General features: G+C 36.1%; 3 protein-coding genes across 3 annotated transcripts; 1 reads left to right on the top strand and 2 right to left on the bottom strand.

Moving 5' to 3' along the window:
* Nucleotides 1-784: 784 nt before the first annotated feature.
* On the top strand, nt 785-2,517 carry LOC111289432 (uncharacterized). The gene is made up of 3 exons (XM_022880475.2): nt 785-1,066; nt 1,178-1,238; nt 1,336-2,517. Exons 1-3 carry the CDS (start codon nt 992-994, stop codon nt 2,244-2,246), a joined length of 1,047 nt encoding a protein of 348 aa, XP_022736210.2. The 5' UTR covers nt 785-991; the 3' UTR covers nt 2,247-2,517.
* A 4,436-nt stretch (nt 2,518-6,953) lies between these two features.
* LOC111289431 (protein EDS1B-like) lies at nt 6,954-9,864 on the bottom strand. The gene is made up of 3 exons (XM_022880474.2): nt 9,292-9,864; nt 8,055-8,834; nt 6,954-7,964 (listed from the first exon to the last, which is right to left on the bottom strand). The coding sequence occupies exons 1-3, from the start codon at nt 9,646-9,648 to the stop codon at nt 7,245-7,247; spliced, it is 1,857 nt and encodes a 618-aa protein (XP_022736209.2). The 5' UTR covers nt 9,649-9,864; the 3' UTR covers nt 6,954-7,244.
* Nucleotides 9,865-11,059: 1,195 nt separating this feature from the next.
* LOC111289885 (formin-like protein 8) lies at nt 11,060-14,966 on the bottom strand. The gene is made up of 2 exons (XM_022881241.2): nt 13,238-14,966; nt 11,060-13,016 (listed from the first exon to the last, which is right to left on the bottom strand). Exons 1-2 carry the CDS (start codon nt 14,347-14,349, stop codon nt 11,696-11,698), a joined length of 2,433 nt encoding a protein of 810 aa, XP_022736976.2. The 5' UTR covers nt 14,350-14,966; the 3' UTR covers nt 11,060-11,695.

The raw sequence follows: 14,966 nt of genomic DNA, 5'->3' as shown, positions 1-14,966 counted from the left end.
TTAATAAAAAGATAAGTTTAATTTTAATAGTAGTAATTATAACTTATAGTTTAAGAGAATTTAAAATATAACATGATAACACGGTATAAAATAATAAAAAAATATAAATATAATATATTAAAATTTTAGTAATAATTATTTATATATTTAAAAAAAATTTAACAATAATCATATATGTTTAAAATAAAATTTCATATTTTTTATATCAACATAAATTATAATACCTAATTTTAAAATAAAATATATTATAAATACATAAATTATTAATATTTTACAAGATATCAATATAAAAATTATCAAATCTATTTATAATTGTGGAGCAAAAGAAAATAAGATTGAGATTAAGAAAGAAAATAACTCTCTTATATTTATTGCTTAGATTTCTTTTTTACATAATACAAAAACCATTAATTTTCCTAATTAATGCATGCAACCCCTAATAAATACCACCGTCAAAGATCATTTTTTTTTTTTTAAATCAACATAATTTCAAATTTAACCGCGATTTACCCCGCTACTCAAGCGTAAATTACCACTGAAATGTTATCATATTTCACTACTTCTAGCTCTTGATGCCTTCGATTTTGTTTACTTTCCGTTCCACCTCCGACACCGTTTCGTTCACTTTCCATTCCAATCCAATAAATAATCTTTTCATAAATTACCCCTAAATTTTTTTACCATAATTCGGTTACCTTTATTGGATTACCCATAGTTGAAGTTAAAAACTAGGGGTATTTTCGTCACATAGATTGTATATATTAGGCTTGGGATCTCTTTTGGAAGAGCCAGTAGACTCGAAAGAGTGAGCGGAGCAGAGGAGTTTCCGTTATCCATTCTCTGTTTTTCTTTCTCTCTCTCAAACCCAAAACGAAGACAACTCGAACAAAACTCTAATAAAAAAAAAAAATTAACAAACCAAACCAAATTAGGGTTTTTTTGTAATCTGCCAATTGCTTTAAAAAAAATCTCTCTTTTTTCATTGGTAGGTATGGATTCTGATTCGATCAACAATGCTTCTTCTCCTTCAGCCTCTAACTGCAAAGATTTCTCCAGAAAGAAGAGGGTATGGACTTCTTTATATTATTTTTATTTTCTTTATTGGTATTCGATTTTTCATTTCATATATATATATTATTTTTATTAATGTTTCTATTATTTTTCGTGGGGGCTTCAGAGGTCTGCAAAATTGAAGCAGTGCAAACTGGATGCCCGCCGTGAGCAATGGCTTTCTCAAAGTATGTTAATGCATAAATTTTTTCTTTTTTTTTTTTTAATTCTGGTGTTTTTGGTAGTTGTTGTTATTGTTATCTTTTGAATTTTGATTTTGTTAAGGTGCGTTAAAGAACAACGGTTGTTGCAAGGAGGGAACCAACGGTGGCAACTCGAAGCAAACGCAGCGGGGTGAAAGGGACCGTTCCTTGGAGAATCTAGAGATGAGGAGAACTGCTGAGGCTATCGGAGGAGGAGAAAATGGATCGTTCCATCACGATAGCGATTCTGAGTCGTCGCCTTCAAATAGTCCCACAAGCAGCAGCCTGTTGGGAGGAACGGATTCCGGGACCAGTTTCACCAATAGCAGCAGCAGTAGCAGCAGCACGAGTAGTGGTGGGTGCTGTTCCGGTAGCATCACGGAAGAAGAAGGCGATGATGGATGCTTGGATGATTGGGAAGCGGTTGCTGATGCATTGGCTGCAGATGATGACAAGCAAGAAACAGAGCGGAATGAAAATAACAGGGAAACCCCTTGTTTAGGACCGACTCCTGGGCGTGAACCAAATACCCAGTTAGGTTCGATTGGGGCAGGATCAGATTTGAGGAATTCGAAGCCTGAGTGTCCAAGAATAGTGCAGAGGACGACAGGAAGTAGCAGGGCATGGAGGGCTGATGATGCTTTTCGTTCTCAGAGCCTTCCTAATTTGTCCAAGCAGCGGAGTTTTCCAGCTACGTACCGGCATTTTGGTCAAGGAGGGGTGTCATGGGCGCGTAACAGTGCATTTTCGGTGCCATCATCATGTCCCATATGCTATGAGGATTTGGATTTCACGGACTCAAGTTTCTTGCCCTGTTTGTGTGGTTTCCGATTGTGTCTTTTCTGCCACAAGAGGATTCTTGAGGAGGATGGACGTTGTCCTGGTTGCAGGAAGCCATATGAGCATGATCCTGTGGAGGCTGAAGCTAATGTTCAAGGAGGCAGTCTGACATTTAGGTTGGCTCGTTCTTGTAGCATGAGTGCAAGGTCTTAGGAGCAGTCTCTGTTTTCATGAATTATGTATGTTGGGTTACACTTTTCTTTTTTCTTCACCTTTATTGCATGTTTTATTAGTCACAGACTTAGGTTTTTATAGATTTAGATGTGACTATAGCATTATCTCGTATGGCACTCAGGAATTGAGATATGTTTCTTTGAGTTTGGTTCTTGTCTGTATGGTGCATGAGTTGATGTAGAGGACTCATCTTGGCATGTGAATAGATAAGGTGGTATAGAAATTCAATACATAAATAATATTATAATAAGCTTTGCTCCTCTCTGTGTTTCCTACTTCTATGATAATTCTTTCTATATTAAAATTATGGATTTTATTTGGTTATGCTTTTAGTATCAAGTAACAAGTAATTATTAACATTCGATTTTCTTATTAGTTGCATTACTCCTTGAATTGTGCTTATGAATATTCTGTAATTTTTTTTTCTTTAATGCATTCCTTGGGTGTTTACTGGTATTAATATGACATCTTTAATTTCTTTCTGTGCCAGGGGTATGTGCTGTTTACTCTCCGTGCTAAGGCTTATCTAGATTTAGCTTTTTATGTTAGAAAGGCACTAAGTCAGATTTACTGAGAATATTTTTCACATTTAGAATGTTTCATTTGTCAAATGTGCTTTTGGTGATCCAAGTTTGCTTTTTGTCGTTATACAGTGATGACTCTTGTTGTATTTTGAAGTGATACATGAATATGAATGAATGTGGATAATGGATGGAAGGATAGCATTCATGTTTAACTGGTTAAGGTTACTTTGTTGAGTATGAAACTTTTGGTTGCAGCAAGGCTGACAATTTTATTTGCCTTTTGTGTTCTTGAACGGTGGTTGAGAGGATGGTAATTAACCTTTCTATCAATTTCGCATAAACAATACTAATTAAAACACGTGCTTTAGGTAGTTAGATATGAGATCTCTGCTGTAAATTTCATCCCATGACACTGTTATATGTGTCTACATGCATACCATTCCCTCATTCAGCTGCCATGCTTTCTATTTATTCTTGCACTACTTTGAACCTTCCCAAAGGCTCTCCTCACTGCCAAATGAATGAATGAATAAAGTTTGCATCTAATATTCTTTCTCTTCTTTTTTTTTTTTAAATAATAAACTAGATGACCTTGACAATCTTTAGTATGGGATACGATGGTTTAGAAATTCAGCTTTAAAACAAGATCAAAATAAGTGTAATTTTTTTGGGATACGATGGTTTAGAAATTCAGCATTAAAACAAGATCAAAATATGTGTCTAATTTTTTTTAGTATGGTAATGGTACTTTATATGCTTAGGCATCTTATAATTTCATTGATTTGTTGGTATATCAATGTGTTAGTGTCTAAGTAAAAATTGTTGATGTTAGTAGAAAGAGATGCATGCCAAACCCGTATGATTTGGTTAAGTTTTAGCTTCTTCTTGATAGTTCTAGAGTTGTAAATGTGCTCAATCTGATGAGTAGACTTACCTCACCAATCACCCTTTGTGGAAGGTTTAACGCTTATTTCTTGAGTATTTTGCTGAGGCTTGTGGGAAGGATTTCATGTTTGGTTCAGGACTCTTGAAGATATTTAAAATGTATTTGATAATAATCAAAGGTCAAAATGAGTATTAAAATGATTGTTGAATAATACTAACTGCTGGTTGCTTCCTAATAAATCTTTTGGATATTTCACTCTTTTAGTCTGTAACACCTGTATAGAGGGCGAAGACAGACGAAGACAAGATTTTCCAATTTCAAATATAGTATCTCTAAGTAACTGAAATTTTAATTTAAACCTATATCTCCAACAGTTCTTCTCTGATGGTTCTTTTGTCCTTGTTGGGATATTCCCCTCCCTTTTTAAATTTAACTCTGATCTACTTTAGGTTCTTCTTTTCCAAACAGAAATGTTCAGATGTTGATTTTTCTATGTTTCCGTGATTGGTTACACTTGTGCATGGACACGCGAATGTTTTCTAATGTTGTCTGTGTAATAATTCCCTTTGCTTGTTATGTTATATGCTACTAACGTTTTGCAACAACGGCAAATTTTGCACCTTATCTATGTCATTGTCTCTGCTTCATGCTCTTGCTAGTGGGTGGGATCTTTGGCTTATGAGACACTGCATACGCTGAAGGCTCCTGTGTTTCTGTGTTTATTATTGTATTGAGTGTCAAATTCTTTTGCCATGGTCTTGATTCCTAAAAATTAATTTATTGATGGTGATAAAGTGCATGTTTTTGTAAAGTCTTTGGCTTGTCAAGAGGAAATTGACTCCTGAAAGCGATTACTTTTATTTGTACTTTGTATTGCTTTTTTTTTCCGTGTTATATTAGTGGTTATGGTGAAACAAGTTATTGTTAGGTAAAGGTTGAGGACTCTCTATGGAAATATTGCACTTTCCAGAGTTTGATTTGCACCTGTAATAGTTAAGCCATGGAAATATTGTTAGGTAAAGGTTGAGGACTGTCTTCTGAAAGCTTTTTGTTTTGCAAAGACAACTTCCAGTTAAAAATTGCCCCGTAAGACTCTAACTTCTGAATTTATTTCTTCTAAACACTGGTGTAATTCGTTAGAAACTGAACTTAGACAAGTGGTGATGGCATTCTATTTTAACCTTTATTTTTTATTGCACTAAGGAAAAAAAAAGGTTGTATCTTTGATAATGATAAAACATGCCAGAAAGGAACTTGATGAATATTACGGGGGTATATGTTCTGTGCAATTTTAAATAGTTTTTGCAGAAAATTGTTAAGTAGTAACTTGTGCATGTGAACAAACACAAAAAATAAAGGAAAATCCTGAAATTTTTAATTTTCAACCTTTATGTGAACATCAAATATACTCAAGTGTTGAGGTTTTCAACAAAAAGAGCATCAAAATGTGAGGGAGATGAGAAAAGAGAAAGTAAGTGATGGTTGAACGTTATATTTCCTGGTAGCTGCTTTAGTCTATCAGTGTTCCTCGTGCTTTGCTTTGCTCTTTCTGTTAATGTAATTCCTATTTCCCTGCACATATAGGTTGGTGTTTGAACTTCTTGTTCTTTTGTTTATGATGTTTGAAGCTGATGTTTAGTTTATCAGTATCAATGATCATTTCAGATATTACCAGGACCAGTAGTAAAGCTTTGCGTGATAGGAAAGATGGAAAGAGGTAAGGATGGAAAACTTGTTAGTCTAATGGTTAAAACTCATAACAACCTTCCTACTTTGTAGCTTATCTATTAGATTAACAAATTTTCTATTATCACCTCTTTCCATCCTTCCAACCAAGCAAAACCTAAGCAGAGAAACTCTTGCTCGTGTATTTCAAAGGTGCTGTTCATCCACAATTTTGCTCATTTACTATGTATAAGTTAACTGACAAATAATATGGTTCACTGGATGAGATCCTCTAGGAATTCATAATTCAATGAGGACAAATGCTTACTTGACTGGTTGTCCCTCAATTCTTTAGTAAGGATAAGGCCCGCTGCTTTTTTTATCGGTATGCCTGAGTTTGTATAATCACTAGTTTGTTGTTATCCTTCATCCCAAAGGGAGATGTTGTGAAGGAGGATTTACTTTCGTTAAGGGATTATGAAGCGACCTCAGACCTCTGATTGATGTGGAAAAAGGAATAAAATGCGTAGAAGAATAAACAGTAATATCATGGTATGGATAAGCAGATCTATTTATGAGGTCAATGGATGATATTGTGTAGGAGAACTTATGTTTGAGAAATGAGAACGAGCAGCTATGATATACAACGAAATATGATGTTTTTAATAAGATTAATGTTATGAATGGCTCTTAAATTATAGTGAAATGTTCAATGTGATCCTTGAACTTCAAAAATCTCTAATTTGTTGCTTGAACTATGAATTTGTTAAATAATGTAGTTCTTGAAGGGTTATTTGTTGTCAAAGAAGCATGATGTTTTCAGTGAGGTTAATGAATGATCCTTAAACTATAATAAAATGTTGAACATGACACTTGAATTTTAAAAATCTTTAATTTGTTGCTTGAATTATAAATCTGTTAAATAACGTGGTACTTGAAAAGTTATTGTTCGTCATATGTTATCATTTGAAGTTAGTCATGCTAGAGGTAAGTATCACATTAGTTAATATATTCATAGTTTAGTATCACATTAAAGATTTTTTTAAGTTAAGGTATTATATGAAACATTTTACCATAGTGTAGAGGTCATTCATTACATTAACCTTTTTGTATATGTACTTAATTTGTTGATATTCAATATAAATGGCTGTTACTTCATTGATAGGAGCAGTTTATAACATGGCTTGTTTATGATGGTTGGGTCCCTAAGGCTTTATGTTAGACATGTGAGTATTTATTTATGCTTGCTGTTGGCTTTTAACCATACTTGGGAAGATGCACTAAAAATATGCTCTGTTTGACTTGGTTGGATATCAATCACATCTGTGCTGTAAAATTTTCATTTGATTTCCTTTTCTAGATTTTGAGTTAATGCTTTTGGACAATTAGGCTGTGCTGTAAAAGTAGTGGACTGCTCGGCAAATGCTGCAACTACACAATTCTATTTTAATGTGTTTTTCCGTCTTGGCTTGGGTGGTTCATTGCTGGCCTTTCTTTCTGGTTTATGCTTCAACAATCAATCCTAAAAATTTTGTGGATAAATATATTAAGTTATTTACACTATGTTAGGTAAGAACAAAGGAAAATGGAAGGAAAAGGGTGAGGAGCAAGTATCAAAATCAAACCAAGTTTTTCTTAGTATTCTTGAAACGAAATCAAACTGGATACATAACAAAAATCCAAGATAAATAAATGCCATCATGTTATCTCTTGCGAAGTTCTACTTGTTTAGACATGTATTTTTAGTTAAAAGTACTACTAAATTTAGCATACACATGAAACTCAAAACTGTTGACCCACGAACAGCTGAGATAGCTGCAGCCAATGAGCAGCCAGATCAGTCCACAAGGCATGTATATCAGTTTCTCCAAGCCATACAAAAAATAGCTTGGATTTCTCAGCTTAGCTGTTCATTAACCCCTGGATTCGAGAGACTGATTTATGTTGGTGAGGAAGTGTCATCCACCATTTAGTAAAGGTGGAGCCATCCAGAAACACGTCTTTGCTTATTTGCCCACCATGAATCCAGTCCTCCAATTTTCTTTCCAGGTTTAGAACTCTTTCCCTGATATCTTCAAATGCTCCTGGGTTAGTGGTCCTGCAGAGCTGCAGCTCCTCTACCTCAGCCCAGAAACAGGATTCTACACTTGATCCAACAGGCATTCTTAAGGCGTGCTCACGCCATCTTTGGGTGTATCTATAGCGTCTTGGCCTGCCCTTGTTCATATAGGGTCCGGTGTCTTCATTCTTTGCATGTCGATAATAGTTAGCGACATCCAAAGGCTCAACGATGCGACGGTACTTGGTTGCAAGCTCAACCCAAACTTTTCGGCTCTCAAATACTTCAGGGAGTTCATACCTATTCAGCATTTCAACTATCTCATCCCATATTCCTGTTAGTTCCAGCCTCTTTACATTTGCTTTGAAATCATCTTCGTCTTTTGAAATCTTGAAGGCATCATAATAGCCCACCTGGCGAACTGCAGATTTTATCTTGTATTCTTCTAGCATTGCCAGTCCTGCTTCAATGTCTGCCTTTTTCTTATCTATTCTTTGATAGTTATTTAGTTTTTGCTTCTCCTGCTCTCCTGCAGCCCGAAGACACAGCCTTGCCCTAGTGCTCTGCAATTCCAAGACACCATATATTAGATCACATTACAAACAACAGAACTTTCAAAGACTATGGTGATCAAGTGAAGAAGTGGAACTTACCAGGCCAAGGTCATTTAAGGCCGTGTGTATTGCTATATTCTCAGTAGCTGCGCCATTTGAGGAGAGTGGAAGCCCTTCCAAATGATCTAAGTGAACAACATTTTGCATATTTAAGCTTTCTTGAAGCTCACTTTGATAACCGAAGTGGCTGTCGAGGCTTCTCACAGCAATGGCCTCAAGTTCTTCGTCGGAGCACAACTGAGAAGAGTAGAACAGCAGCTGCAAAATAGCATCCGCGTTTCTTACCACAACCAGCTTTCCATTTCCAGTGCAGAAGACAAAAGTTCCACAGGGTCTATAAGGGCTTAGATCAATGAAGCTTGCAAATGTCTCCAATATGGGATTTGTGTTTCCCATTAGTTGACAGGCAGCATGGCTGGCAAGAGCTGATGCATTTCTCATCACAGTTATGTAAAACTTTGATGCTTCTGCAATAGATCCCTGAATTGGAAACACCGCCTTTTGGTTTAACAGATCAAGAATCTGCTGTAGTTCTCGTTCCATGGAAGTCAAAGGAGCAAGCAAAATTCGAGGGACAACATCATATCTCATAACAAAATGTAGGAAGTACTGCGACCAGTTCTCCCGTCTAAGAGCATGGTTAAAAATGAAATCAGCAACAAGAGGAGATCCAAAAGTCACACACAGAGGTGACATCCGAGTTTTCTCAGATTTTAGGTAGTTCTCCAACAACCAAACTGTTGCCAGAATAGCAATAGCACCTCCAAAGGAATGCCCTGCAAAAACTATCTGCTTCTTCTCTGAAATAGCTTTTTCTACCTGACAAACATCAAAATGTATAGCTATCAAGCTATGAGTAGTTACTTTTACAATTTGATTACTTCGGCCGATACTTTATATTTCCTTTTTAATATTCTTTACCCTTTTTTAACACCAAAAAGATAGTAAATTGAGTCTATCCCACAATCTCAGAAAAATTAATACCAAACTGAAATCAAAATCATCAACTTCTTTTAGAACATAAGAAAGTATAGAAATCAGCTTCTAACTCCAACAGGTTGCATTGAAGCGCAAAAGTGAAACCAAATAGAAACAAGGAATATCAATCCGAGTCTAGTTCAATTGGGTTAGTTTAATTAGTGTAAATAGTCGGTGACATCCGATTAATCTTGGTTCAAATTTCAATACCTACACCCATTTCCTTGTACTATTAAATTATGCACAATTCAAAGTGAACAGAAGTAAACAGAAATATCAGGTCAATGGTAACTGGTACCTCACTTTGAAGCGAAGAATTTGCCAAAATCATCTCTAAACTTCTCAAAAACCCTTCATTAACGGTTGCAAGTTCATCACGACCAATATTTCTAAGAGATGTGGCAACTTTATCGTTTTCCTTGGGAGACAGCAACCCTGACCGATCAATCTTAATTGCCCCGAAAGGTTTTCGGGTAAACCAATGACCCACAGACCAGGATCCAGGGAAGCTGATGAAAACATCTGACGAGGTACGAGATTTTTCCATAAGGTATGGCTTTTCCGGTGACTTGTGTGCTGTCATGGCAATTGAACATGTTTTCCTTATCAGTTCTTCGCTAAACCTTGTGATTTCTCCAAGCGAAATGCTATCCATTTTTCTTGTAGAATTTGCAGAACTTGAAAGATTTAGAAGCTTTGCTTTCTTTTCTTGGGTTTTAAGGATAAGCTGACAGAAGATTAGTAGTGAGAAATTTCATGGAAACAGCCGTTCTACTTCCAGAAGAGGAAAAAAAAAAAAAGTAGGACCTTTTCAATTACGTATTGATGGGATCTATGGGAGTGGCCTATAGATATTCTATGTGAATTACATGTAACTTGATGAAGTTTTTGGCGATTATGAAGCAATAATTATTCTTTTCCTACCAAAAAAAAAAATTTAATATTTTAAAATCAAAGTATTAGACTTGTGGTTGTGTGAAATTTAGAAACTCAGTCTGAGTCACCGAGTCAAGCCGACAGCATTGTTCACAACTGTTTCTTCATTTCTTGCCTTTCATTGGTGACTTTTCAACATTGCGTTTCCGTTTGGAAAGCATCTTCTTTTTTATTTTTATTAAAAAGTATAAATTATACTATTCATCATTTAATTATAATTATATTTTAAAAATAACCATTAAATTATTAAATTTTCTATTTAATCATTTTAATTTGAGTAAATATTTTTTATAACTCAATTATACATTAGTTATTAAGTATCACTTAACATTATCATATTAAAAAAATATACTTTTCTTAAAATTAATAATTTCATGTGATATATCAAATGATGTAAGAATATAACATGATATTTATAATTGAATAAGATAATATCACTTTAGTATGTCATTAAAAATTAACAACTGAATGATTAAAAAAATTATTTACTTTAATTTTAATAATTAAATTAAAAACTTTAATAATTAAATAATTATTTTAAAAATATGATCATAATTAAATGATTAATTATATAATTTATTTATTTTTATTATTACAACATGTTTTTCAAGTTAAAACTTCAAACTTAGAGGCTGCGTGCCTGGTGTTTTTTCGTAGTTGATAAAATTGTCATAGGAATTGAAACAAGTGACAAAATTATAGGTTGCAAGTTTATAGGGTCCCATATTGGAAATAGTCCTAGTTGGTATTCCCAACAGCCCCTTTTTGACGTGAGTCAGAACAATACTTCAATAACTTAATAATTAATGTTTGAGATAAGATTCAATTTTATCAATTTACTTAAAACAATAGGTTAAATATGTTATTTTGATTTTATTTTTTATTTGATTCAAAAATGATACAAATTTAATGTTAAAAAGAATATTTCAAGAGAAAAATAAAAGAATATTTTGCAAAAAAAATTAACAAGATTTTAAATTTTAAATCAAGTTAAACAAAAATATTGATAACAATTTTGATACATTACGTACGTGAAGAGACTGAAAAAAAAAATATTCATAACAATTTTGATACATTACGTACGTAAAGAGACTGGCGAGCTTGATTAAAGTTTACATTAACAGGTCAAACCGTTCTTGGTTACTAGTATTGCTTGGTTGAGGCAAGGTAGAGGCCCAAATTAGCCTTGAAACAAGAAGCAGGAAGCCCAGACCAGAACCTGTTTGGTTGGAATCAAGCCTAGTCTGCTCACACCAGTAATCTCAAGAGGATTCTAGTCCCCTGCAGCTAGGGATGGCAATACCTGATAGGCAACCAATTCAAAAGAAAAAAAAACCAAAGACGTGTAGATTTTGAGAAGGAATTGAGACAAAGCAATTGAATGAAAAGAAAACTATTCAACTACAGTAAGTTAACCACAGCTGCTTTTGGAGACCTTATGAACACATTGCAGGTTATTTGCAAATGCCCTGTACATGTTTTTGTCATGTCTGACAATGGGTGCCTTAAAACATAGATGCAAAAACGGTGCCTGCGTTCGGTCATTGATTTAAATAGTCGATATGGTTCAATGTCTTAAGGGGTCTTGAAATAAAAAATGTGGTTGAATTATTGACGGTATTACCTTTCAATGTTATACATATCAACTTCCGAAACTAAATTTCGCTAGGAATGTTATAAATTTCATAAATTCCTTTTTTTCTTTTCGTAAGAATTTCATTTCTTCTCACCATTAATCAAATTCAGAGAGCTGAAGCAATCTCTTGCTAGAAATCATCATCTGATTCACTAGAAGTTGTCCTAGACATGTCTGATGACATGAATTGTGATCGGAAATTTATTAATTCAAGAGGATTCCTCCTAGGTGGTGATGGTGGTGGTGATGATCCTGCACTGTGTATCCCATTCGTACGCTGCAGCTTTCTTGTAATGTCTGCGCGTACTCGATCAACCATGTCAAGAAAATCTTTAACAATAACAAAGAGTTGAATTGGATTTGCTCCTCTCTCTTTGGATGCTCCTGCCTGGTAATATTCCGTTGTCCTCTTCACGAGTTCCATGACCCTTATTTGCTCCTCTCTTACTACCTTCAGCTCATCCTCACACGCCTCCAAGAACCCTTTCGTTTCCATTACAAAACCAGTTTCCTCACTGTCACCACAGAATGTTATCAGTTGCTTGTTTTCTGCAACACGGCTTGTCAGGTTGGAGCACAGATTGATGAAACTCTCGTATTCTATGGTAGCTGCTGTCTTTACATTGGAAAATTCAGAACCCAAGGCTCCCAATGCTGGTAAACCTAGCATCAAACGTTCTCTGTCTTTCTCTTCTGGCATCAGGTTATCTGAATTTACATCGCCATTGTTTCTGCCACTGTTTGATCTTCCCTGGCTGTGGTTCCTGTCGATCACATGTCGCCTACCCTCTGACCGAGCAACTTGTTCCACAACAAAGTGAAGAAGCGTTGTCTTTCCATCAGTGCTTTTGACATCAGAAAGTTTCTGAAGGGCAGTAAGGTTGAAACCCATTGCATTGCCTCTCGCGGTTCCAGCATTCATCCTGTTACCGGCTTTCAGGATGGCCTCCAGGAGTTTTAAGAATAGTCCTCGGTTTCTTAGCTCCTTACATGCCAACTCAAGTGTTTGCAGGGATTCCTTAAGGTTCAGAAATTCTGAATCATAATTTGATCTGAAAAGCATTGCATTGATACGTATAAATGCTGAAGGAACAGCTTTCAGGACATAATAAAGGAATGATTCAGCATCTGCAAGTCTCATAGGGTGGCCGTTGAATTGGAGGATTTTAGCTGCTTCTTCTCGGGTTGGAGCAATCTTGGTTAGTTTCTCGAGGGTCTCAACACTAAGTCCCTGGCCTTCGTGCAGGGCACCAATAATTTCCTTCCGAGATATTGCAAGAGATTTTAACACTATTGCAGTGTTTTGTGACTTCCGGGGTTCAAGGATGAAAATCTGAGCTGCAGGGGTGTTGCTGGAACTACCTGAAGTTGATGATATGCTATTACTGTCTGGTGATTTGCGGTTGGCAGTAGTGTATCCGAATAAATTTTCTATTAGCTCATCATCAAATCTGAAGATAGCATAACAATCAGTCAGAAGACACAGATATGGCAATGGATCGGAATGATAAAACAAATTATCTTAGAACCAAGCCTAGTGGCCACAGAAGCATTTAGGAAGACATAAAGGCTTGGTTTCGAACCAAGCCTCCCCCTCCCCCCCCTTGAAACTAAAAAAAAAAATTAGAAAAAGAAACAATAATCATGCATATGTTCCAAGACTAATAATTACCTTAGAGATCCATCTTTGATCTGATCCCAAACCATGGAATGGTCAGAATCAGCTATAACCTTATCCCAGTGAAGAGGCCTCAGCTTCAGCTGCCCAAAGCCAGCCCCTTTCCAGTTCTCTGGCGATGTGCTTGCTCTGTTTCTGTTGTTTGCTGTGCCTCTTGACGCTGTTGGGGGTTTTAGTAATGGAACAGAAATCCCTGTTTTCGGTGGTGGAGGTGGGGCTGCAGAATTTGTTTTGACCAGGTTTGGTGGTGCTGGTGGCGTTAGCAATGGAGAAGGGGGAGGTAATGGTGGTGGTCGTCTTGGTGGTGGAGGAGAAGGAGCTTTCTTTATTGAAGGTGGTGGTGGTGGTGGAGGAGGAGGAGGAGGAGGTGTTGTTTGCTTCATTGAATTAATTGCAGGAGCTGGTAGTCGTGGATATTGATCAAGTGCATGTGGCAGTGTTGTTGAAACTGGAGGCAGCAGAGTTGGAGTCTGGAAAGTAGGCTTTTCTTCCTTTTGATCACCAATCACATCAGATGGCACATCGAGGAACTCAAAATCCTCCTGAGATTTTGATTTTTTTGATCTCCCTACTGTAGTATTTATCCCCTTTTCTTCTTCATTTTCTTCATAGCTAGGATTAAACATGACCTTTGGAAAGTCACTCTTTAGTCGTCGATCATCTTGTTTTGTCATATAAACAACATCTGTCCCGTTTTCATCAATGATCAATCCTTTCACTTTTCCACCATACTTCTTGAACTCATCTGGAATCACCACAGCTTCTCGACGAAAGCTTGACTCATACTTACCTCTCCGGCAGCATCTTGCAATCTTTCTGAAAAAGAAGAAGAAGAATACAATCAAAGCAATAACTAGAGTAGTTGCAGCTGAGGCAACAATAGCCTTCATAACTTTCCCTTTTGAGGATGCTGATGATGATGGTGGAACCGATGGCATTGCCAGGCTTTGAACTAAAGAGATGGGAGGAGGTGAAGGTTCAGATATAAACTGAACTCTGGTGAAGTGTGAAAAAAGTTGATGCCTGGAAGAAGATAGAGCAACAACACAGCAGGAGGAAAACAAGAAGAAGAATAGAGCACATGGAAAAAGGCATGGCTGAACCATGATATTCTGAGGGAAAACCAGAGATCAAGCTGCTGAAGGTCGTAAAGAAGCGAAAGTAAACTTCCTCTTCTGATTTTTTTTCTTTGGTGCTTTTAGGCAATGCGATGTGAGTAATTCCTGTCCTGTGTACTTGTAGTCTCTTGCTGACGGTTTCAATGAAGGTAGTTGCTCGCTGGTTGATTTGTTTTTACTCTTATCTCTTCTTCTAAATGACTACAATGCCCTCTTTTTAAAGTTGCCATTGGCAACTCTAAACAGAGGGATCTTAAAATAATCAGCTACTGGTAGGTTTTGACTTTTGCCGCCTGCTTCATGTTCATAGTATGCCACAACAAAAGCATTGAGCAAAACCTACTAATTTTCACACTTTTCACTCTGACTTCTCTGTCTTATTTCTTTATTTACAATTACCCAAACTTGCACCTAGATGGCCTGTTTCAAGGCTAAAACAGTAATTCAAGCATACTGCCTCGAGTGATTTTATGATTGCAACAAGGATTCCAAATGTCTCGTTCGTTAGAAACAAAGTAGTGTATAATAATAATAATAATAATAATGACTACGATGATACTCAAACTTTGGAAGCAAGCTACCGTATAGCACAACAAGGTTGGGAG

This window comes from Durio zibethinus, chromosome 11 (assembly GCF_047325235.1).
Source record: "Durio zibethinus cultivar Kanyao isolate XHJ-2024 chromosome 11, ASM4732523v1, whole genome shotgun sequence".
In the NCBI taxonomy this organism is placed as follows: Eukaryota; Viridiplantae; Streptophyta; class Magnoliopsida; order Malvales; family Malvaceae; genus Durio; species Durio zibethinus.
The sequence above is the reverse complement of the archived record's forward strand: the minus strand, read 5'-3'. Positions and strand labels throughout refer to the sequence as shown.